Source organism: Ranitomeya imitator, chromosome 2, assembly GCF_032444005.1.
Source record: "Ranitomeya imitator isolate aRanImi1 chromosome 2, aRanImi1.pri, whole genome shotgun sequence".
In the NCBI taxonomy this organism is placed as follows: Eukaryota; Metazoa; Chordata; class Amphibia; order Anura; family Dendrobatidae; genus Ranitomeya; species Ranitomeya imitator.
Window position 1 is genome coordinate 827,607,072 of NC_091283.1, and position 25,278 is coordinate 827,632,349.

Sequence of the window (25,278 nt, forward strand, 5' to 3'; positions counted from 1 at the left end):
AGATCCTAGCACACCAGTGTGCTTAGAAGTCCGGTCCTGGCTCCGTCCCCCACCCACTCGCCCACCAGAGCCTGTCGGTTGCGGAGACGAGGACGTCCATCAGCTCCCTGGACGTCTCATTTTTTCCAGGTTAGTACCGGCGTGGGATGTCTAAGGTGAGTATTTTTTATTTATTATTTTTTTCTGCGGCCCTGGATCCTCAAAAAGGGGGTGCCTGTTAAGGGGTTCATTATGTGGGTCACATTTGTTCCCAGCTGCCGCGCCTATTCGGCTGCGGCCGCCCTCTCTCCTAGTTCCGGCGCGGCTGCCTTTTCGGACTACCGCGCCACTTCCTATCTGTCACTGCGCTGTGCTCTCGGCGGCCGCGCTTTTAAGGAGGCCGCTGAGTGCCACACTGCTTCGGGCCCCTGCGGCTTCCCTGCTCCGGCGCTGTAAGCATCCGTTCCTTTCCTCTGAGCGCGGCGGCTTTGCCAGCCGCCACATCGCTTTGGCCCCCGGCGTTCTCCCTGCTCCTACAGCGGCTATTCTTTTTCATCAGCGCGGGGGCTCTGACAGCCGCCGCATTTCTCCACCACTACTATCCGGCCACGGTAAGCGGCCGTTCCTTCTCCCTCAGCGTGGCGGCCTGCCAGGTTGCCACACCGCTTGGGCATGCGGCCGCTGTTTACGGTCGCTCACCTGCCGCATCGCTTCCTCCATGCGGCGCACTGTGCCTACGCCGCGGCCCTTCTCCGCCGGTCTCCTATTCCTAATTTAGGCCCCGGCTTCTGCCCGGGCCTACTTCCGGTGGCGGGCTCCGCCCCCTTCCCTCTTTCATCGGGCGGGCTTTTCTCCCGCCCGACAATTGCACTGAGGCACCGCCTCTTTTCCCTGCCCACCGGCGCCATCTTGGGACTCCCTAGCCACGAGCCCTCTCCTCCACACAGGATACAAGACAGCCGCAGATCGGCCAAATTGCGCCAGGAGGCCATTCCACCCTCCTGCCTAAGGGTCCACTTCTCGCCAGAGGTCCATGCATCAAGCTGGTCAGCTTCACTCCGCAATCCATCTGCCGTGAGTAGTTCTGCAATTGCAGACTGACACTCCCCTCTGTCCCCTAACCCTCAGGCATTTTCTTCACGGACCTCTCTAAAATGTCTAACTCTAAAGGGGGCCGCTCTCTTCCTCCTACTTCATCCTCTTCTGCCTCTCCGCTCTGTCAGGCCTGCAGCAACCCGATTGTTCCCACCGCCCAGGATCCTCCGGCCGGTCCGCCCGAGAGTGATACCCCCATCCCAGGCTGGGTTTTCTCTCTGTCTCAATCGGTGGCCGATCTAATGCGGGTGTCTCAAAATTTCTGTTATCCGTGCTGGACCGATTACCTCCGCAGCCCCCACAGTGGCCAGCGGGTTGCAGGAGCCTCCGCCCGAGCCCTCCTTGATAAGCCGCAAAAGGTCCAGACAGGAACATCGGTCTGAGTCCTCTTCTTGCTCCATCTCGCCACACGGTCCTCCTCTGTGGTCGGCGTCCTCCCGATCCTTCTCCCCTGAATCAGGCGAGGCGTTATCTGATGAGCCCTCGGAGGACATTTCGGAGCTGGATTCTAACCAAATCGCCACCATGAGGGATATGGTCCAGAATCTCATTGGAGCTATAAACCAAACCTGTGGCATTATGGATCCCTCTACGGAACCCGCAGATCAGGCGGTTTCGTTTAGACGGGCTATACCACCTTCTAAGTTTTTCTCCAGAACTTACTGCCAAATGGACGGTCTCCCCCTCGGTGGATCCCCGTTTCCAGGCTCTCCACCAACATGGTGCTTCCACTGTCCGGCGGAGCAGCCCTGAATGACTTTAACGATAGTTATAGAGTCCTTTGCGAAGTCAGCCTTTGAGGCAGCTGCAGCCGCTTCAAATGCCCAGTTTTTGCTTCCACCTGGGTTTCGAAATCCCTTTCCAAATGGGCCAAAGAGCTCCGTCGAGATATCCTGGACAGAGCGCCTCCTGTGCAACTGGCGGAGTTTGCCATCCAGATTTCCCACGCGAGTGAATACCTGGTCTCCGTCTCTCTGGATGCCGCGTCTTGTGCGGCTCAGGCATCCAGCAATGCCGTTACCATCTGCCGGACCGTTTTGGCTCAAGGCCTGGGGGGCAGACTTGTGTTCCAAAAAGTCCCGCACCAGTCTCTCCTTTCAGGGCTCACGTCTCTTTGGTTCCAAGCTGGACCAAATCATTAAGGACGCCACCGGGGGTACAAGTCCCCTCTCCCCCAGGCTAATCCTCGTCGCCCTCCTCCTAGACGGCAGTTTCGGTCTTTTCGGCCTTTTTCATCGCCTCACGGCACCAACCTCCTTTTCTCAGCAGCACCAGAGTCCACAGGCACGTCAAGAGAAGAAAGCGGTGCCCTTTAGGCCCACTCCGTCCTGGCGTCCTCGCTACTCCCCGGGTAGATCCTCCAGGCCAGGACTGGAAGATCCACCTCAGCATGACTCTGACAAGACTCCAACCCACCTCCCAGGTTGGGTGGCCGTCTTCTCTTTTTCAGGGACGTCTGCACCTCCGCAGTAGAGGATGCATGGGTCAGGGAAGTTGTATCCTCGGGATACAAGATAGAGTTCGTTTTCACGACCCCGGGATCGTTTCTTCGAATCCCGACCTCCCAGAGATCCCGCTCTAGTTCCGGGTTTCCTCGCAGCCATCGCTTCTCTTCTCAAAGCCGGGGAAATCGTTCCCGTCCCAGAAAAAGAACGGTTCACAGGTTTCTACTCGAACCTTTTTGTGGTACCAAAAAAAAAAAAAACCGGCAAGGTTCGCCCCATTCTGGACCTCAGATTACTGAACAGGAGAGTTTGTCTGAGACACTTCGGGATGGAATCCCTTCGTTCAATAATTGCTCCCATGCAGGCTCAAGAATTTCTGTGTTCCATAGATATTCAGGACGCCTACCTCCATGTCCCGATATTTCCTGGACGTCACCGATTCCTGCGCTTTGCGGTGCTCCCGGTACATTTTCAATCCGTTGCCCTGCCGTTCGGTCTCACAACCGCTCCAAGGGTATTCACGAAGATCATGGCGGCGCTGTTGGCCATCTTCAAAGTCAGAGGCCTGGTCCTATTTCCATTCCTCGACGACATCCTCATCAAGGCTCTGTCCTTTTCTCAGGCTCACGAAAGTCTGTCCGTCGTTCTCGACACCCTAGCCGTTTCGGGTGGCTGGTCAACCGGAAGAAGTCCTGCCTTATTCCTTCTCAGCGCATCATTTTTCTGGGCATGCTCTTCGACACTTGTCAGACCAAAGTCTTCCTTCCCAAAGACAAGAGATCCTCTCTATGTCGGGACATACGCTTGCTCCAGGGTCCTCGGCCTCCCTCCCTCCGATCGGCCATGAAGGTTCTGGGGAGGATGGTATCAACATTGGAAGCGATTCCCTTCGCCCAATTTCATTCGCGACCCTTTCAGCATGCCATTCTGTCTCAGTGTGACAGTTCTGTCTTCTCCCTGGTCCGTCCGATCCGACTCTTTTCTCGGGTCAAACGGTCTCTCAACTGGTGGCTGATGTCACCTCTCATCTCCCAGGGCAGGTCCTTCTTTCCAGTTCCTGGTAAGTGGTGACGACGGACGCCAGCCTTCTCGGCTGGGGTGCGGTTTTTCGCCACCTCACGGTTCAGGGCCGTTGGTCGTCTCTGCCGATCAATGTCCTCGAGATTCGGGCCACCTTTTTCTGTCCCTCCACCACTGGGAAAGGATTCTCAGGGGTCTGCCAATCCGGATCCAGACTGACAACGCCACCGCTGTGGCATATGTCAACCATCAAGGGGGGGGACTCTGTGCTCCTTGGCCCTTGCTGAGGTATCCGAGATCCTGCTTTGGGCAGAGACGACGGCTCCGGTGTTATCCACGGGGCATATCCCCGGCGTGGACAATTGGGCCGCCGACTTCCTCAGCCGCGAGGGCCTCGCGGCAGGGGAATGGTCCTTGCATCCGGAGGTCTTCCATCAAGATTTTTCTTTGATGGGGGACTCCGGACGTGGATCTCTCGGCGTCTTGAATGAACAGGAAGATTCTGCAGTTCATCTCCAGGTCTCGCGATCCTCTTGCAGTGGGCGTCAATGCTCTGGCCATTCCTGGGTCACAGTTCGTGCTGCCCTACCTGTTCCCACCCCTTCCATTACTTCCCAAACTGTTGAAAAAGATCAAAGTGGAAAAGGTGCCGGTCATTCTGATCGCCCCGGATTGGTCCAGGAGAACTTGGTTTGCGGAGCTCGTCAATCTTCTTGCGGACGCTCCCTGGCGCCTTCCAAACAGGCACGATCTGCTGTCTCAGGGTCCGATCTGCCACCCGAATTCTCGGTCGCTCAGTTTAATGGCGTGGCTGTTGAGACCGCAGTTCTAAGAGCGTCCGGCCTTTCGGACCGGGTGATTCACACCGTGATTCAGGCTCGGAAGCTTTCATCTTCCAGGATCTACTATCGTACCTGGAAGGCTTACCTTCGTTGGTGCTAGTCCACCTGCTTTTCACCTATGTCCTTTTCCCTGCCTTCCATTTTGGCCTTCCTTCAGGCAGGACTGGATTCGGGCCTGGCTCTTAGTTCCCGGAAGGGCCAGGTCTCTGCGTCTTCCATCCTCTTTCAGAAGACTGTAGCTTTTCGGCCACAGGTTAAGACCTTCCTTCAAGGAGTAGCCCACGTTGTCCCTCCGTACAGGGCCCCCGTGGTTTCATGGGATTTAAACCTGGTTCTGGACGTTCTGAGGGTTTCCCCCTTTGAGCCTCTCAAGGAGTTTCCCCTGTCGGTTCTATCTTTGAGGGTGGCCTTTCTTGTGGCCATCACCTTTATCTGCCGCTTTTCCGAGTTGGCGGCCCTGTCCTGCTGACCTCCGTACTTGGACATTCACCAGGACAAGGCGGTCCTCCGGCCTCCGCCTTCCTGCCTTCCTAAGGTGGTTTTCCACCTCAACGAGGTCATCGTTCTACCTTCCTTTTGTCCAGCTCCGGCTCATCCCCTGGAGTGATCGTTGAACAGGCTGGACCTCGTCAGGGCAGAGAGGATCTACCGGGATAGAACGTCCGCTTTCCGGAAGACTGATTCCTTTTTCGTCATTCCTGATGGCACGTGCAGAGGCCAGCCGACTTCTAAAGCGACTATTTCTCGCTGGATCAGAATGGCAATTTTTGGAGGCTTACCGGGTCAAGAACAGAGTGCCCCTCCTGGGATTAAGGCTCACTCTACCCGGGCAGTGGGCGCCTCCTGGGCGGTGCACCACAGGGCTTCCGCCTAACAGCTTTGCAAAGCGGCAACTTGGTCTTCCATCCACACGTTCGCCAAATTTTACAAGGTCCATACCTACGCTTCGGCGGACGCCAGCCTAGGCAGAAGGATCTTGCAGGCAGCAGTGGTGAGTCCCCTGACCTGATGGAAGTCTGTTTTTCCCGCCCTAGGGACTGCTTTGGGACGTCCCATGGTTCCTGTGTCCCCCAATGAGAGGCGATAAAGAAAACAGGATTTTTGGTTGCTTACCGTAAAATCTGTTTCTTGAAGCCTCCATTGGGGGACACAGCTCCCTCCCAATTTTTCTGTTCTATGACTGTTCTCACGTTTACAGTTCTCAAGTTTGTGGTTATGGTTTTCAACCTTGCTACTTATCTCCTACTGCTTTCTCACTAACTGAAGAGTATAATGCCAGTCGGTAGGGTGTACACTGCAGAGGAGGAGCTAACTTTTTTTATTTGCATAGTGTCAGCCTCCTAGTGGCAGCAGCATACACCCATGGTTCCTGTGTCCCCCAATGGAGGCTTCAAGAAACAGATTTTACGGTAAGCAACCAAAAATCCTGTTTTACTTGCTGCACGGGATTGGCATAGCTTCAGGGACCCTTGACACTGGCAGTGACTCCCTGATCGAGGCAGTGGGTCTAATGGAGGGGGATTCTGCCAGATCCCGTACACCCCAGTGTAAGTAACCGCTGCAGTCTAAGGCCCAACTAATTTTCCTTTCAGCAGGATTCTCACCGTCCCCTAATTTCCCACCACATAAGTGTCTCTCCTTCCCCCGTCTGTCCTTTGATATGAGCCTCCTCATTACTTGTAGGATAACGATGGCCATGACTGTATCCTCCAGTACCAGTGTCTGTTACTAGTCTAATGTCTTATGCTTATCTCTCCAGGTTGGTAGAAGAAGGCCTCTCCTACAAGTTCCATGCCTCCTGGGTCTTTGTCCTCCAGGTGTTACAGAGCTTTTTTGAGGCCGCTGGGAAGTTTTGCCACCCCATTATGAAGAAGGTAATGTATACTGGGACTGGATGATGGCGGCGAGGCGATGTCTCTGCGCCTGTGCTCTCTGATCCTCTGACCATCGTCCATTGCAGTGTTTGCAGACTCTCGCTGACCTGCGGATATCTGCTCACTTCCCTCACACCGCAGAGCTGGACCGTGCCGTTGGAGCTGCTGTAGAGAACATGGGGCCCGAGGTGGTCCTGAGAGCTGTACCGCTGCTGATTGATGGCACAGAGTAAGCATCATTTGTAGTCTGGGGCGGCTTTATCTGCCGACGTGATCTCGGTATTTATCGGCGTTTTGTTCTTTCAGGGACATCTCTGACTTCCCGCGCAGTTGGCTGGTCCCCGTGATCCGGGACTACGTGAAGAACACAGAGCTGGATTTCTTCACCAGATATTTCTTGCCCCTGGCTGAAAAGCTAAAGAAGCGAGGTGACTCTAATGTCTTTACCTCCGATGTTTATGTACATATAGCCAATGAATAGGGAGAAGTTTTACATCTTTCTAATATATTTTTCATCAAGCAATCCCTTAAGTACTCCACTTGCTGTCAGTAAGCGCATGGATGTCCTGTGTCATTATTTGGGATAATTAATAAAAATCAGTGGAAATTAAGGAAGTGTATGGAAAATATAGGTGGCCATGCTGCACTCTTGCATAAGAGGTAGGGCAGGTCTTGAGCAGGGCTTACAGGTATTGTGGACCAGTCGTATTAAATATTGCACCAACATTAACAGCGCCTGTCCTCCATACATGCAGTGGAGAGATGCGGAGTATCCCACCTTTAGCCTTTTAATTAGGTAATGCTTGGAGGAGGGGGCACTGAGCAGAAATACATGTTGGATTTTGAAGGTTCAGCGTCCTGTCTGAATGTGGCATTTTTCATATATAATTTGCAATTAGAAAATGTAAATATTTCTCATAAAAAAATTTTTATATATATTTTGGGATGTATAACTGATGTGCATTCACTGGTGTCTTTTTTTTTTTTTTGTTTTTTTCCATAGCCAGTGACTTCGCTGAGGCCGGGAGAAGTCTGGAGGCCAAGATCTATGAGACTCTTCAGTGGCAGGTAAGTGATGTCCTGGATCACTCAGCACTATACAGGGAGGATGTGGGGTGGAGGAGTCTTATCTATATTGTGAACCAGGCATATGAGCTTCCCAGCAAAGGTAACCATCTGGCATATTTTTCCCATGTACACCACCTTTTATACATCATCCATTGCGCAGAAGATGTCCGCAGAGATGCTGAGAAAAAGACTTCTAGGCAGATGGTCACCCCTAGGGTTGGAAGAGAATCAGAGTCTCTGCAATCTGGGAGTAAAACACTGGGGCAATCCCAGGTAAACTGGGATGAGGATGGTCATCCCTGACTGGCATTGTAAGGCACCTTGGTATACGAGCTGTCACACCTGAACGGAGATGGATACCGTCCTACTCTGAACAGGGAAAAATTAGATGGAAAGTCCCTAAATAGTTGGAGTAAGCCAAGGAACACATAGGAGACCAATCATTTCCCCGGAAAGATGGCCATGGGATGGAGCACCTAGAATCTGGAAAAGGAGCAACCTTCCATATGACATCTTCAGCTATCTGGCCTGGACCATCTTGGAAAGGAAGGAGGTGAGAAGACTCGTGTGTGGAACCGCTTACCTTGGTCTGAGTCACAATCCAACTGATGATTACGGTGAAAAAGAGAGAAAAAGTTGAATGCTGAAAACCCTACACCAACCAAGAGTATCATGTGCGACGAGGTCCCACTATTCGAAATAGTGTGTGTGGGGGAGGGATGGACCCCAGTGAAGACAACCAGCGACTAGAATAACTGGTGTAGGCTCCAGAAAGGAGGCGGAGGAAGGCTTACCGGCACAACCGGCTGGCCACGAAACCCAATCCCATATACTAGGGGGTCAGATCTAGTCAGGGATAACGTTGGCTGGATTGGGTTTTCCAGATGACGGAGTAGTACATGGGAAAAGGATACGATTCTTACCAAAGGAAGAAACCTGTTTCTCCTACGTCGGATGTGGGCCTAGAACATCTCCCGTACCGTGATCGATGCTTGCGAAGAGTAAGATGTTAACCGATCAGATTCTTGTCGGAAGGGAAAAACCTGTTCCTGTGATGTTCGGAAAATTGAATCCCGGAGCTGATAGGCTCTTGCGCTCATGGCCATATCTGGAGTCTGTGAGGAAAAAGGAGGTAAGTACTGACAAACAGGCGGGGAGCTCAGGTGTTGATCTAGCTCAAGGTCTCCTAGGATGGCACTGCCATCAGTCATGAGAAACATGGTAACTGGGGATCTGACTCACTTAGAAATAGAACACCTAAAAAGCAGTCGGCGAATCACATAAGGCAGGTGAAACGCCTGGATAATGGGTAGAGCGCATGGACGGCACAGCAGACTGATCTACTGGATAGTTAGCGTCAGGCCCGAATGACTAGATGTGAACTAGGTACTTGGGGGCCATGCAATCAGGGAAAGGTACGTGGTAGAGAGAGAGAATCTGCTGGCCATCCGGCACCTGAAACCTGCGTATCTGACCGACCTGGAAGTGCGCTGGGCACTTACGCTGCCGCTGTGATCAACCATGTAAGTTGTCCGACTCACTGTAAGTAACGCTGGAGTCTCCAACAGCGAGGTATGAGATGTCTGTGCATCAAACTTACCCAACCGTTATTCCATGAGGCACATGATAGAAGATGCGTCTGACTCGCCTGAAAGCGGTCTAGTACCGCTGCTGCAGTCATGTATAACAGATGGATACTAGGCACATCTGATTCACTTTTGATTTACTGAATGGTGAATAGAAGGAAGCGTAGGTAGATGCTGCAAATGACCATGCGGTACATGTTAGAGGGTGTATCTGACTCGCCTGAATACAGGGCAGAACACCAGTACCGCTGCTGCAATTGAACGTGAGGTATGTAATAGCGGGTGGTTCTGGCACAGAACAAAGGTACCGCTGCATCAGTCAATCCGAGGCACGTCTGAGTCACTGGAGAGAAGGCTGCTGCTGTCGACTGTAATGTACCTGGTAGGTGCTATCCTGGATAGATGAGGAGAGTCCTGCTGCAAATGGTTCTCAGTATCCTGCGACACTCACCGTGGACGGACCCCGGTAGAGAAGGGTGTAGGAGAGAGTATTCCTGAGCTGCGGTCAAGGTCAATGAAAAATCAGAGACACAGCTTCTGCCCGCTACTATAGGAAGAAGGGGCGTGCCTGCGATGGGCGGGAGAAAAAAAGCCGGGAAGGAGGTGGCGGAGCTATCCGCCGCGACTAGGCTGCACAGGAGCCGGGGCTTAAAGTAGTACATGAGGCCTGCGAGACAGGAGGGGGGCGGCGTGGAGGCTAAGAAAGCCTGTAAAAAGGACCCTGTGCCCTTGATCCAGTTTATGTAAACCCCACACGTGCTTGTTTTATAATTTTTTTAAAATATTTTGTTGCAATATTTTTTTTAGAACTCTTTTACTTAGTCTTACTATCTGACAAGTGCTGTTTTCCACCCTCACACTACCTGTAATTCTGTGTAATGCTGAAGCTGCTCCTCACTGCTCCCCCTCTCTTATGGGACATTACATCTCGCATCAGGGGTACGGCCTGCTAGGAGCGGCGACCAGCCCCCTGATGCTCTGTTTGTATGTGGTCTGATATCAGGGGGTTGGCTGCCGCTCCTAGCAGGGAGGTGAGACCTGCACCCATCAGACTTTTCTAATGTTATGTCTGTATATTTCAGATCTGGACGATGCTGCCCGGTTTCTGCACCAGACCCACCGATGTGGCCGCCTGTTTCAAGAACATTGCAAAGACGTTGGGAATGATTATCTTAGAGCGGCCGGACCTCCGTCTCACCGCCTGTCAAGCTCTCCGCACACTAATTAACAAAGGATGTGAAGCAGGTAGCATTGCCGGAGCTTTGGGACTGGTCCGTTGGGGCATTTAGCTCCGATCACAACAGTTTAATTTCTTAAATGACTCGTGAGGCTGGCATTTAGTAGGCTTCAAACATGACGACTGTTGTAGATGGGGGGTGGGAAAGGAAACAAAGGGATTTTGGAAGAAGGTTAAAAAAGGGAAAGTCTGCAAGGGGTTAAATCCCATCACAAGCTTTCTGTAATGCGGGATTGTAAAGGTACCGTCACACTCAGCAACTTTGCAAAGAGAACGACAGCGATCCGTGACGTTGCAGCGTCCTGGATAGCGATCTCGTTGTGTTTGACACGCAGCAGCGATCTGGATCCCGCTGTGCCATCGCTGGTAGGAGCTAGAAGCCCCGAACTTTATTTCGTTGCCAGGTCGGCGTGTATCGTCATGTTTGACATCAAAAGCAACGATGCCAGCAACGAGCATAGGGCCGCTAGATGTGTGTTGGATCGGTACACTCCGGCTGTTTGACATGGAGCTAACAACCAGCGAGAATGATAAGTGAGTCGCCGTTACGTCACTGGATCGCTCCTGCATCGTTCTGGAGTTTGCTGTGTTTGACGTCTCTACAGCGACCTAAACAGCGACGCTCCAGCGATCTAGTTTAGGTCGGCTCGTTGTCTATATCGCTGCAGCGTCGCTGAGTGTGACGGTACCTTAAGAGAAGTTTCTTTATCGCCTCTCATTGGGGGACACAGGAACCATGGGTGTATGCTGCTGCCACTAGGAGGCTGACACTATGCAAATAAAAAAGTTAGCTCCTCCTCTGCAGTGTACACCCCACCGACTGGCATTATACTCTTCAGTTTAGCTTAGTGTCAGTAGGAGGTGGACACGGGTCTTTCATTAGACCCTTATCTACCTCAATGTGCGTCGTTCCTTTTCAGGTTTCCGGAGGGATACAGGGTGAACAGTCACACCTGTACTCCCACATTATGGACTATGAGTACGGCGTGTACTGCCACCCCGTATCCTCATAGATCCCACAGCAGGACCAAGATCCTGGCACAGAAGCGTGCTCAGAAGTCCGGTCCTGGCTCCGTCCCCCACCCACTCGCCCACCAGAGCCTGTCGGTCGGAGGAGACGAGGACGTCCGTCACCACTACACGGACGTCTAATACCTTCCACTTCTTAAGGTTAGTACCGACGGCGTGGGAAGTTAGGTGAGTATTTTTCTACGGCCGCACTTCTCCACCTGCGGCCGCACCTTTTTCCGAGACCCACCGATCTGGGTGACACTTAGGTCCCATTCCTTCCCGCAGTTTTCCACCGCGGCCGCGTTTTCACAGGCAGTCGCACTGCCTTACCTGCGGCCGCATCCTTTTAATCTTTGCGGCGCGGCCCCCTTCAGGCAGCCGCACCGTTTTCCCCGGCGGCCGTACCTTGGGAGGTGACGCGCGGCCGCGGTCCTATCCAGCGGCCGCTGGCTTCTAATTCAGGCCCCGGCTCTTCCCGGGCCTACTTCCGGCGCCGGCATCAGCCGGGCGGCGCCCGCACTGTTTTTTGCGCCGCACCGCCGATTACCATCTTTTCGGCGGTCACCGGCTTCTAATTTAGGCCCCGGCTTTCCCCGGGGCCTACTTCCGGTGACGCGCTCGCCCACTTCCGGTATCATCGGGCGGGCTTTCTCCCGCCCGACAAACTCCGCATTCTCCTCCCACCGGCGCCATCTCGTCTGGCTCCGCCCCTTCCTCCACGCCGCTGCTGGACGCTTAGGGCACGAGTCTCCTTCATTCTGCCACGCTCCTGCGCCGGGAAACTTCGCAGAGCGCTCGGTCCGGGGACGCAGCACGCCATCTGCGCCGGGGATCCACAGCATCTTCCTGCAGCTCCTGGTATCCGGGCTTTTCGTCTGCCGTGAGTAGCTCTGCACTGCAGACTGACACCCTCCTCTGCCCCACTGTCCCCTAACCTGCTGGCATTTTCTTCAGGGACCTCTTCAAAATGTCTAACTCTAAAGGGGGCCGCTCTCGTCCTCCGACTTCTTCATCTTCTGCCCTAGTCACCTACTTTGCATGTTCGTCCTGTAACAGCAAACTTCCCTCAGGTCAGTCCTCCCCGCTGTGTCAGTCCTGCAGCAACCCGATTGTTCCCACCGCCCAGGATCCCCCGGCTGTTCCGCCCGAGACTGACCCCCCCATCCCAGGCTGGGCCGCCTCTCTGTCACAATCGGTGGCGGATTTAACACGGGTATCTCAAACCCTGGTGTCCGCGCTGGATCGGTTACCCCTGCAGACCCCTGCCGTGGCCAGCGGGTCGCAGGAACCGCCGCCCGAGCCCTCCTTGATAAGCCACAAAAGGTCCAGACAGGAACGTCGGTCTGAGTCCTCTTCGCGCTCCATCTCGCCACTCGGCCCTCCCCTGCGGTCGGCATCTCCTCGACCCTCCTCCCCTGAGTCAGGCGAGGCACACTCTGATGCGCCCTCGGAGGATATTTCGGAGCTGGATTCTAACCAAATCGCCACCATGAGGGAGATGGTCCAGAATCTCATTGTGGCAGTAAACCAATCTTGTGGCATAAAGGATCCCTCTACGGAACCCGCAGATCAGGCGGTTTCGTTTAGACGGGCCAAACCACCTTCCAAGTTTTTTGCTCCTCATCCTGAATTCGAGGAAATCATGTCCAGAGAGAGAGAGAACCCCACTAGGCGTTTTCAGAGGGGAAAACGCCTGGGTGTGCTATATCCCTTTTCTCCAGAAGTTACCGCCAATTGGACGGTCTCTCCCTCGGTGGATCCACCTGTGTCCAGGCTGTCCACCAACACGGTGCTTCCTCTGTCAGGCGGAGCATCTCTGAAGGACTCTAATGATAGGGCTATAGAATCCTTTGCGAAGTCAGCTTTTGAAGCGGCTGCAGCGGCCATATGCCCAGCTTTTGCTTCCACTTGGGTTTCTAAATCCATCTCCAAATGGGCCAAAGAACTCCGTCGAGGTATCCTGGACGGGGCGCCTCCCATGCAACTAGCGGAGCTTGCCAACCAGATTTCCCACGCCGGTGAATACCTGGTCTCTGCCTCCCTGGATGTCGCGTCTTGTGCGGCTCAGGCTTCCAGCAATGCCGTTGCCATCCGCCGCACCGTTTGGCTCAAGGCCTGGCAGGCGGATTTATCTTCTAAAAAGTCCCTCACTAGTCTGCCCTTCCAGGGCTCTCGTCTCTTTGGTTCCCAGCTGGATCAAATCATTAAGGACGCCACCGGGGGTACAAGTTCTCTTCTCCCCCAGGCTAAGCCTCGTCGCCCTCCTCCTAGACGGCAGTTTCGCTCTTTTCGGCCCTTTCGTCGCTTCGCTGCGTCAAACTCCTTTTCCCAGCAGCAACAGAGGCCACAGGCACGTCAGGAGAAGAAGGCGGTGTCCTTTAGGCCCACTCCGTCCTGGCGTCCTCGCTATTCCCAGGGTAGATCCTCCAGGCCCAGGACTGGAAGATCCACCTCGGCATGACTCTCGGCAAGACCCCAGCCCACCTCCCAGGTTGGGCGGCCGTCTTCTCTTCTTCAGGGACGTCTGGATTTCCGCAGTGGAGGACGCATGGGTCAGGGAAGTTGTATCCTCGGGATACAAGATAGAGTTCGCCTCCCGACCCAGGGATCGTTTCTTCCAATCCCGTCCTCCAAGAGATCCCGCTCTAGTTCCGGGCTTCTTCGCAGCCATCGCTTCTCTGCTCAAATCCGGGGTAATCGTTCCCGTCCCAGAGAAAGAACGGTTCACGGGTTTCTACTCGAACCTTTTTGTGGTACCGAAAAAAGACGGCAAGGTTCGCCCCATTCTGGACCTCAAATTGCTGAACAGGAGAGTTCGCCTGAGACACTTCAGGATGGAATCCCTTCGTTCAGTAATTGCTTCCATGGAGGCCCAGGAATTTCTATGCTCAATAGATATCCAGGACGCCTACCTCCATGTCCCGGTATTTCCCGGACATCACCGTTTCCTGCGCTTCGCAGTACAACAGGAACACTTTCAATTCGTCGCCCTGCCGTTCGGTCTCGCAACCGCTCCAAGGGTGTTCACGAAGATCATGGCGGCGCTGATGGCAATATTGAGAGTCAGAGGCCTGGTCCTATTTCCATACCTCGACGACATTCTCATCAAGGCTCCGTCCTTTGCTCAGGCCCACGAAAGCCTGTCCATTGTTCTCGACACCTTAGCCCGTTTCGGGTGGCTGGTCAACCGGAAGAAGTCCTGCCTTATTCCTTCTCAGCGCATCATCTTTCTGGGCATGCTTTTCGACACTCGTCAGAGCAGAGTCTTCCTTCCCAAGGACAAGAGATCCACTCTTTGTCGGGACATACGCTTGCTCCAGGGTCCTCGGCCTCCCTCCCTCCGATCGGCCATGAAGGTTTTGGGGAGGATGGTGGCTACCTTGGAAGCGATTCCCTTCGCCCAATTTCATTCGCGACCCCTTCAGCAAGCCATTCTGTCTCAGTGGGACAGGTCTGTCTTCTCCCTGGATCGGCCGATCAGGCTCTCTTCTCGGGTCAAGCGGTCCCTCAACTGGTGGCTGATGTCACCTCTCATCTCCCAGGGCAGGTCCTTCCTTCCAGTTCACTGGCAGGTGGTGACAACGGACGCCAGCCTGATCGGCTGGGGTGCGGTTTTTCGCCACCTGACGGTTCAGGGCCGTTGGTCGTTGCAGGAGTCATCTCTGCCAATCAATGTCCTCGAGATTCGGGCCATCTTTCTGTCCCTCCGCCACTGGGAAAGGATCCTCAGGGGCCTTCCAGTCCGGATCCAGACGGACAACGCCACGGCTGTGGCGTATGTCAACCATCAGGGGGGGACCCGGAGCTCCTTGGCCCTTGCCGAGGTATCCAAGATCCTCCTTTGGGCAGAGGCAACGGTTCCGGTGATATCCGCGGTGCATATCCCCGGCGTGGACAACTGGGCCGCCGACTTCCTCAGCCGCGAGGGCCTCGCGGCAGGGGAATGGTCCTTGCATCCGGAGGTCTTCCATCAGATTTGCCTTCGATGGGGGACTCCGGATGTGGATCTCACGGCGTCTCGAATCAACAGGAAGGTTCCGCAGTTCGTCTCCAGGTCCCGCGATCCTCTCGCAGTGGACGTCGATGCTCTGGCCATTCCTTGGTCACAGTTCGAGCTGCCCTACCTGTTCCCACCCCTTCCATTACTTCCCAAGCTGTTGAAGAAAATCAAAGCGGAAGGGGTGCCGGTCATCCTGATCGCCCCGGATTGGCCCAGGAGAGCTTGGTTCGCGGAGCTCGTCAACCTTCTCGCGGACGCTCCCTGGCGCCTTCCAGACAGGCCCGATCTGCTGTCCCAGGGTCCGATCTGCCACCCGAATTCTCGGTCGCTCAGTTTAACGGCGTGGCTGTTGAGACCGCGGTTTTAAGAGCGTCCGGCCTCTCGGACCGGGTGATTCACACTATGATTCAGGCTCGGAAGCCTTCGTCTTCCAGGATCTACTACCGCACCTGGAAGGCTTACTTCCGTTGGTGCGAGTCCAACCGCGTTCCGCCTATGGTTTTTTCCCTGCCTTCTCTTTTGGCCTTCCTTCAGGCAGGACTGGATTCGGGCCTGGCGCTTAGCTCCCTGAAGGGTCAGGTCTCTGCGCTTTCCATCCTCTTTCAGAAGACCTTGGCCTCTCGGCCACAAGTTAAGACCTTCTTTCAAGGGGTAGCCCATGCTGTCCCGCCGTACAGGGCCCCTGTGGAGGCATGGGACTTAAACCTGGTACTGGACGTTCTGAGGGTTTCCCCCTTTGAACCTCTTAGGGAGATTCCTCTATCAGTTCTATCTTGGAAGGTGACCTTTCTTGTGGCCATCACGTCTATTCGCCGCGTTTCCGAGTTGGCGGCCCTGTCTTGCCGCCCTCCGTTTTTGGTCATTCACCAGGACAAGGTGGTCTTCCGGCTCCCACCTTCCTTTCTTCCTAAGGTGGTTTCCACCTTCCACCTCAACGAGGACATCGTTCTACCTTCCTTTTGTCCAGTTCCGACTCATCCTCTGGAGCGATCATTGAACAAGCTGGACCTCGTCAGGGCAGTGAGGATCTATCTGGACAGAACGTCCACTTTCCGGAAGACGGATTCCTTTTTCGTCATTCCTGATGGCACGCGCAGAGGCCAACCGGCTTCTAAAGCGACTATTGCTCGCTGGATCAGATTGGCAATTTTGGAGGCTTACCGGGTCAAGAACAGAGTGCCCCCTCCTGGGATTAAGGCTCACTCTACCCGGGCAGTCGGCGCCTCCTGGGCGGTGCACCACAGGGCTTCCGCCTTACAGCTTTGCAAAGCGGCAACTTGGTCTTCCATCCACACGTTCGCCAAATTTTACAAGGTCCATACCTACGCTTCGGCGGACGCCGGCCTAGGCAGAAGGATCTTGCAGGCGGCAGTGGTGAGTCCTCTGACCTGATGGAAGTCTGTTTTTCCCGCCCTTGGGACTGCTTTGGGACGTCCCATGGTTCCTGTGTCCCCCAATGAGAGGCGATAAAGAAAACAGGATTTTTGGTTGCTTACCGTAAAATCTGTTTCTTGAAGCCTCCATTGGGGGACACAGCTCCCTCCCAATGTTTCTGTTATCTGTTTTATGACTGTTCTCACGTTTACAGTTCTCAAGTTTGTGGTTATGGTTTTTCAACCTTGTTCTTTTCTCCTACTGCTTTCTCACTAACTGAAGAGTATAATGCCAGTCGGTGGGGTGTACACTGCAGAGGAGGAGTTAACTTTTTTATTTGCATAGTGTCAGCCTCCTAGTGGCAGCAGCATACACCCATGGTTCCTGTGTCCCCCAATGGAGGCTTCAAGAAACAGATTTTACGGTAAGCAACCAAAAATCCTGTTTTTCTGTCCAGATCTGCAAAATTAAAGTGCTAGCGCGTCATCACCAACCTCTCCAAAAAAATGTTCTACTTCCATCCTGTTTGTTCTGAATTGTCAAGAGAACCACAATCTTACTCCTGGCTGCTCCACTGCCTGATCCATATTGTCATGTAGAGCAGAACCGAATAAGCTTTAATCACCCTGCGACTAATCCGCTGGGATTAAGGGAACAGAATAACAAACCGCTGCTTGAGTTAATATTCATTTTCACTGTTTGCACAGAGGCTGATAAAGCAGAAGTGAGCCGATTAGCCAAGAATTACCTTCCTATATTGTTCAACGTGTACATGAAAGCGCCTGAACCAGGAGAGGGCGCGACGCAGAAGTTTCCCGTGATGGAAACTATCCGGGCTTATTTGAGCTTAACGGACCAGCAGGTAAGGAGATAAAAGTATTCATCATTCATTTGTTCATTCATTCATTCATTTCTTGGTCTATCTGCCACCATACTGTTGCAGAGGGAATTTGTTTTTGTTTTTTTTTTTTGCTTGCTCATGTTGCAGTGGCAGACAAGCGGTCTTACCACCTAAACTTTTTTTCTTCAATTTATTTTTCTTCATTTGCAGCTCGTCTGCGATTTATTATCAAAAGCCAGTGCCAAGGCGTCAGAGAAGGAGGAGAACGAGAAGTGAGTTATTGGAATTATGAGGCTATTATACCCTTATTATAGGCATACAATGATTTTTGTGAACCGGAGCAGCCACTCTGAAACGTTGCTGATATTTCCTTTTCAGAACTATTTGTTTTCCTTTTTGTTTTTTTTAGGCTGTATGTACTGGATCTCATTACCGCAATGGCGCCATATGCCGATGAGCCATCAATGACCAGGGTGTATCAGACCATTTTACCATTTCTTGAGGTCAGTGAGACGTTATTATATATTTAGGGGGAATCGCACTAGGTTTATGTATTTGGCGAAGTGCACACAGCAGATCACCATCAAGTTGAAGAGCTCACGAGATTTAACATGACAGCTCCATCTTCAGTGCAGTGATTAAATAGCTCTAATCTCTACTTTCATTATAGCCAGATGACGGCTGTATCGCACAGGTGTCGCCTGCTGTGTGCGCTTGCAGGCTCAGCGCCTGACGACGTGTTACTTGCACGTACGTCATATCTTAAGAAGGGGTTAAAAGATTGTCTAGTTTTAATCAAAGCCTATTAATTGTTTAAGGAGAAGTTGGCAACTTTATTTTAATATATCCCTTGTGTTTAGGTCCTCACCATTTTGATAATCTCTACTTGCCATCAGCGATTTTGTAAACTTTACTTGAGCAGCTAAAAGTTTTCAATGTTTAGAAGTAAGTTAGGATTGCAGAAAAAAACCTGTCTAATCTTCATTTTATTACATCAGGAAAAAAACCACAGTGTGCAGAAAAAGGCTTATCGTATCCTGGAGGAGATCTGTGGAGGGGAGAGGCCTCCGTGTGTAGCCTTCGTGAATAACAACTTGGAGGAGCTGAAGAAAAGTCTTTTGGGATCACTGAAAAGTGCCTCATCCCCGGCCAAAAGGGTGAGTGTCTGACTGCAGCCATGGAGTCCACCATCGATGCTTAGGAAGCTTATACGGCACATTTTCTTACATCTCACATAGGAGTCAGATGAATGGAAGACGACGTACAAATACGTTAAGTCTTAATTGATTAGATTGTCAGTTCCATTGTGAGCAGGTGGAGACGTGAGTGTAAAGGTACCTTCACACATAACGATTTCATTAACGATATCGTTGCAATGTCACGCATTTTGTGACGTAGCAACGATATCGTTAACGAAATCGTTGTGTGACAGCGACCAACGATCAGGCCCCTGCTGGGAGATCGTTGGTCGCTAGGGAATAATCAGGACCTTTTTTTTGGTCGCTAATCACCCGCTGTCATCGCTGGATCGGCGTGTGTGACGCCGATCCAGCGATGTGTTCACTTGTAACCAGGGCAAATATCGGGTTTCTAAGCGCGGCTTTGCACTTAGTAACCCGATGTTTACCCTGGTTACCCGGGGACTTCGGCATCGTTGAAGACAGTTTCAACGATGCCGAAGTCTTTCCCCTGATCGTTGGTTGCTGGAGAGAGCTGTCTGTGTGACAGCTCCCCAGCGACCACACAACGACTTACCAACGATTATGGCCAGGTCGTATCGCTGGTTGTGATCGTTGGTAAGTCATTTAGTGTAACGGTACCTTTAGAACAGACTTGCTAGGCAAAATTTGCCACATTACGGGCTTTTGCAGACGGCTGTACATTCATCCGATAGAATTGGGTGGATTATGCAAATAATACTCGGATCAGTGTCTGCATCGTGTGATCCAATTTTCTCAGATTAAGAGAATATGGAAAAAAATTCTCCATCTTCATTTTGTCAGTGCAGTCCGATGTTTCCCACCCACTCATTGACTTGTATAGCCGAGTTCGATCCGAACATCTGATCAAACTCTGGCGTGCAGATTTTTTTATTTTTTTGGACAAGTGCACAGCCCCATAGAAGAATATTGGTCTGGGTGCAATCCACTGTTTTGTCAGACTCATTCGGACCGATAATACGGCCATCTGCAGCTGCCCTTAGGCTGCAACTTGCACATAAAAAAGGAATATTTATAACGTGAACGCTGCAGCCGATCTGCAGCACGGATCATCTGCAGTGGTCTTGTTTCCATCCAAGCTGAAAGAAATGGTCTCCTTGCTTGAACAAAATGTGACCACTGCAGCCAGTCAGTGGCTGCAGTGGTCATCTGAAACACCACTGAAAAAGGAAGCAAGAGACAACCCATTCACTACCATATACAAGGATTAAAGACCCATATGATTACATATTCAGATCTGTGGCATTTGGCCAATACAGTCCAGCTTTACTTGGCTCTGCTACATCTGTACATTGTTTGCTCCTTTGAATCTAGAACAGCGCTTCTTAAGACTTGCCGTAGTGGTTGATTAAAGCAGGTCATGCCACCATTGTATTCCTGATGCTGCAGAACACCCCAAGCTATTTTTCGGTTCGTTTTTTCCTACCCTTATTCCAAGACCTGTAACTTTTTTTTTTTCTTTTTTTTTTAATTTTTACAGCCATATGTGGTCTTGATTTTTGCGGAACGAATTGTACTTTTGAATGACACCATTCATATTATCATAGTGTACTGGAAAACAGGGGGAAAAAATTCCAAATGCGGTGAAATTGATAAAAAATGCAATTCCACAATGATTTTTTGAGTTTTCTAATTTTCATGTTCACTATACGGAAAAACTGACCTGCCGTTAGGATTCCCCAGGTCAGTACGAGTACCCAGATGACACACACATACAGGGTTTTTTTTTTTTTTTTCTTTAATCTGGAAAAAGAAATCAGAAATTTGTATAAGCAATTAAGCTTTTATTGCCATTTTCAGAGACTCTGAGCGGTCTCATTTTCCTTGATCTGGGGATGGGTGAGGGCTTATCTTTTGTGGCTTGAGCTGGCGTTCTTTACTGATGCCATTTTCGGGTAGAGACAATGTTATGATCCCATTTTATTGCAATGTTGCGGCAGCCAAAAAAACGTAATTCTGACGTCTTTATTTTTTTTCCTCGTTACACCGTTTACCAATTAGATAATTTTTTTTTTATTTTGGTAGATCAGGCATTTCTGAAGTGAGATACCAAATGTGTATTTTTTTTATAGGGCAAATCATTTGAACTATTTTTATATTTTTTAAAACTTTTTTTTTTTTACTGTATTTAATAGTCTCTTTAAAAGACTTGAAGCTGCTATCATCCGAACACCTGGGTGATACATAACAGGGCTCCAGCTCTATCTATAGCAGAAACCATGATCTCCTTAGAATGCCGGCCAAAAGCCTTCATTCACAGAAGGTTTGTGATTACAGGTGCGAGGGTCTTCAGCAGACTCCCGGGTGTCATGTTCAACCCATTGGCGCCCCACAATCACGTGACGGGGGCGGTGAATCAATGACATGCTTCTTGTCTGCATGTGTTGAGTACCGCTGTTGGGTGATTGACAGCGGCATTTAACTGGTTAACATCCGTGGGTGGATCTGAGATCCACCCACGGCTGTAAAGCACTTAATGGCTTCCTAAATCTGCCTTCAAGTGCAGGGAAAGATGTGTGTGAGCCCTCATTAACCCCTTCCCGACCTGTGACACAGCGTATGCGTCATGAAAGTCGGTGCCAATCCGACCTGTGACGCATATGCTGTCACAGAATGATCGCGTCCCTGCAGATCGGGTGAAAGGGTTAACTCCCATTTCACCCGATCTGCAGGGACAGGGGGGGTGGCTTCACCCACCCGTGGCTACGATCGCTCTGATTGGCAGTATCACTTTCAACAGCCAATCAGAGCGATTTGTAATATTTCACCTAAAAAACTGGTGAAATATTACAATCCAGCCATGGCCGATGCTGCAATATCATCGGCCATGGCTGGAAACACTTATGTGCACCCACCCCAACCCACCGATCGCCCCCCCCAGCCCTCCGATCTGTGGTCCGCTCCCCTCCGTCCTGTGCTCCGCTCCCCCGTCCTCCTGTCTGCTCCCCCCGTGCTCAAATCACACCCCCCGTGCTCCAATCAAGCCCCCCCGCACTCCGATCATCCCCCCCGCACAGCGATCCACCCCCCTGCACAGCGATCCCCCACCCCGTGCTCCAATCCACCCCCCCATGCTCCGATCCACCCCCCCGTGCTCCGACGCCCCCCCGTGCCCTGATCTTTCTCCCCCCCCCGCCCCTTATATTTACCTAGCCTCCCGGGATCCGTCCGTCTTCTTTCCTGGGCGCCGCCATCGTTCCAAAGTGAGTTTTGATAGGTTATAACTCAGCGATCTCAGTGATCAAAATAAAAAAAATAGTAAATGACCCCCCCCCTTTGTCACCCCCATAGGTAGGGACAATAAAAAAAAATATTTTTTTTTTCCCCACTAAGGTTGGGGTAGGAACTAGGGTTAGGGTTAGGGGTAGGGTTAGGGTTTCGGTATGTGCACACGTATTCTGTTCCTCTGCGGATTTTTCCGCTGCGGATTTGATAAATCCGCAGTGCTAAACCGCTGTGGATTTATCGCGGATTTACCGCGTTTTTTCTGCGCATTTCACTGCGGTTTTACAACTGCGATTTTCTATTGGAGCAGTTGTAAAACCGCTGCGGAATCCGCAGAAAGAAGTGACATGCTGCGGAATGTAAACCGCTGTGTTTCCGTGCAGTTTTTCCGCAGCATGTGTACAGCGATTTTTGTTTCCCATAGGTTTACATTGAACTGTAAACTCATGGGAAACTGCTGCGGATCCGCAGCATTTTCCGCAGCGTGTGCACATACCTTTAGAATTAGGCTATGTGCACACGGTGCGGATTTGGCTGCGGATCCGCAGCGAATTGGCCGCTGCAGATTCGCAGCAGTGTTCCATCAGGTTTACAGTACCATGTAAACTTATGGAAAACCAAATCCGCTGTGCCCATGGTGCGGAAAATACAGCGCAGAAACGCTGCGTTGCGTTTTCCGCAGCATGTCAATTCTTTGTGCGGATTCCGCAGAGTTTTACACCTGTTCCTCAATAGGAATCCGCAGGTGAAATCCGCACAAAAAACACTGGAAATCCACGGTAAATCCGCAGGTAAAACGCAGTGCTCTTTACCCGCGGATTTTTCAAAAATGATGCTGAAAAATCTCACACGAATCCGCAACGTGGGCACATAGCCTTAGGGTTAGGGTTGGAATTAGGGTTGTGGTTAGGGTTAGGGTTGGAATTAGGGTTGTGGTTAGGGTTGTGATTAGGGTTATGGCTACAGTTGGGATTAGGGTTAGGGGTGTGTTGGGGTTAGTGTTGGAGTTAGAATTGAGGGGTTTCCACTGTTTAGGCACATCAGGGGTCTCCAAACGCAACATGGCGCCACCATTGATTCCAGCCAATCTTGTATTCATAAAGTCAAATGGTGCTCCCTCACTTCCGAGCCCCGACGTGCGCCCAAACAGTGGTTTACCCCCACATATGGGGTACCAGCATACTCAGGATAAACTGTGCAACAATTACTGGGGTCCAATTTCTCCTGTTACCCTTGTGAAAATAAAAAAATGCTTGCTAAAACATCATTTTTGAGGAAAGAAAAATGATTTTTTATTTTCACGGCTCTGCGTTGTAAACGTCTGTGAAGCACTTGGGGGTTCAAAGTGCTCACCACATATCTAGATAAGTTTCTTGGGGGGTCTAGTTTCTAAAATGGGGTCACTTGTGGGGGGTTTCTACTGTTTAGGCACACCAGGGGCTCTGCAAACGCAACGTGACGCCCGCAGACCATTCCAACAAAGTCTGCATTTCAAAAGTCACTACTTCCCTTCTGAGCCCCCACGTGTGCCCAAACAGTGGTTTACCCCCACACATGGGGTATCAGCGTACTCAGGAGAAACTGGACAACAACTTTTGGGTCAAATTTCTCCTGTAACCCTTGGGAAAATAAAAAATTCTGGGCTAAATAATTATTTTTGAGGAAAGAAAACGTATTTATTATTTTCACTGCTCTGTGTTATGAACTTCTGTGAAGCACCTGGGGGTTTAAAGTGCTCAGTATGCATCTAGATAAGTTCCTTTCGGGGTCTAGTTTCCAAAATGGGGTCACTTGTGGGGGGTTTCTACTGTTTAGCCACATCAGGGGCTCTGCAAACACAACGTGACGCCCACAGAGCATTCCATCAAAGTCTGCATTTCAAAACGTCACTACTTCACTTCCGAGCCCCAGCATGTGCCTAAACAGTGGTTTACCCCCCACATATGGGGTATCAGCGTACTCAGGAGAAACTGGACAACAAATATTGGGGTCAAATTTCTCCTGTTACCCTTGGGAAAATAAAAAATTGCGGGCTAAAAGATCATTTTTGAGAAAATAATTTTTTTATTTTATTTTCATGGCTCTGCGTTATAAACTTCTGTGAAGCACTTGAGGGTTCAAAGTGCTCACCACACATCTATATTAGTTCCTTGGGGGGTCTAGTTTCCAAAATGGGGTCATTTGTGGGGGATCTCCAATGTTTAGGCACACAGGGGCTCTCCAAACGCGACATGGTGTCCGCTAATGACTGGAGCTAATTTTCCATTTAAAAAGCCAAATGGCGTGCCTTCCCTTCTGAGCCCTGCCGTGCGCCCAAACAGTGGTTTACCCCCACATATGGGGTATCTGCGTACTCAGGACAAACTGGACAACAACATTTGTGGTCCAATTTCTCCTATTACCATTGGTAAAATAGAAAATTCCAGGCTAAAAAATCATTTTTGAGAAAAGAAAAATTATTTTTTATTTTCATGGCTCTGCATTATAAACTTCTGTGAAGCACCTGGGGGTTTAAAGTGCTCAGTATGCATCTAGATAAGTTCCTTGAGGGGTCTAGTTTCCAAAATGGGGTCACTTGTGGGGGAGCTCCAATGTTTAGGCACACAGGGGCTCTCCAAACGCGACATGGTGTCCGCTAACAATTGGAGCTAATTTTCCATTCAAAAAGTCAAATGGCACGCCTTCCCTTCCGAGCCCTGCCGTGTGCCCAAACAGTGGTTTACCCCCACATATGAGGTATCGGCGTACTCGGGAGAAATTGCTCAACAAATTTTAGGATCCATTTTATCCTGTTGTCCATGTGAAAATGAAAAAATTGAGGCTAAAAGAATTTTTTTGTGAAAAAAAAGTACTTTTTCATTTTTACGGATCAATTTGTGAAGCACCTGGGGGTTTAAAGGGCTCACTATGCATGTAGATAAGTTCCTTGGGGCGTCAAGTTTCCAAAATGGGGTCACTTGAGGGGGAGCTCCAATTTTTAGACACACGGGGGCTCTCCAAACGTGACATGGTGTCCGCTAAAGAGTGCAGCCAATTTTTCATTCAAAAAGTCAAATGGCGCTCCTTCCCTTCCAAGCCTTGCCGTGCGCCCAAACAGTGGTTTACCCCCACATATGAGTTATCAGCGTACTCAGGACAAATTGGACAACAACTTTCGTGGTTCAGTTTCTCCTTTTACCATTGGGAAAATAAAAAAATTGTTGCTGAAAAATCATTTTTGTGACTAAAAAGTTAAATGTTCATTTTTTCCTTCCATGTTGCTTCTGCTGCTGTGAAGCACCTGAAGGGTTAATAAACTTCTTGAATGTGGTTTTGTGCACCTTGAGGGGTGCAGTTTTTAGAATGGTGTCACTTTTGGGTATTTTCAGCCATATAGACCCCTCAAACTGACTTCAAATGTGAGGTGGTCCCTAAAAAAATGGTTTTGTAAATTTCGTTGTAAAAATGAGAAATCGCTGGTC

At 51.0% G+C, this 25,278-nt stretch overlaps 1 protein-coding gene across 1 annotated transcript in view; it reads left to right on the top strand.

The window, feature by feature from the left end:
• The window catches only part of RRP12 (ribosomal RNA processing 12 homolog), a 57,705-nt gene that overhangs the window by 17,059 nt on the left and 15,368 nt on the right, over positions 1–25,278 (top strand). Inside the window, exons 13-21 of the mRNA XM_069754043.1 lie at positions 6,141–6,255; positions 6,342–6,484; positions 6,562–6,683; positions 7,259–7,323; positions 9,992–10,154; positions 17,239–17,393; positions 17,583–17,644; positions 17,782–17,875; positions 18,371–18,529. Coding sequence (XP_069610144.1) covers positions 6,141–6,255; positions 6,342–6,484; positions 6,562–6,683; positions 7,259–7,323; positions 9,992–10,154; positions 17,239–17,393; positions 17,583–17,644; positions 17,782–17,875; positions 18,371–18,529 — 1,078 coding nt within the window. The remainder of the gene's footprint in view (positions 1–6,140; positions 6,256–6,341; positions 6,485–6,561; positions 6,684–7,258; positions 7,324–9,991; positions 10,155–17,238; positions 17,394–17,582; positions 17,645–17,781; positions 17,876–18,370; positions 18,530–25,278) is intronic.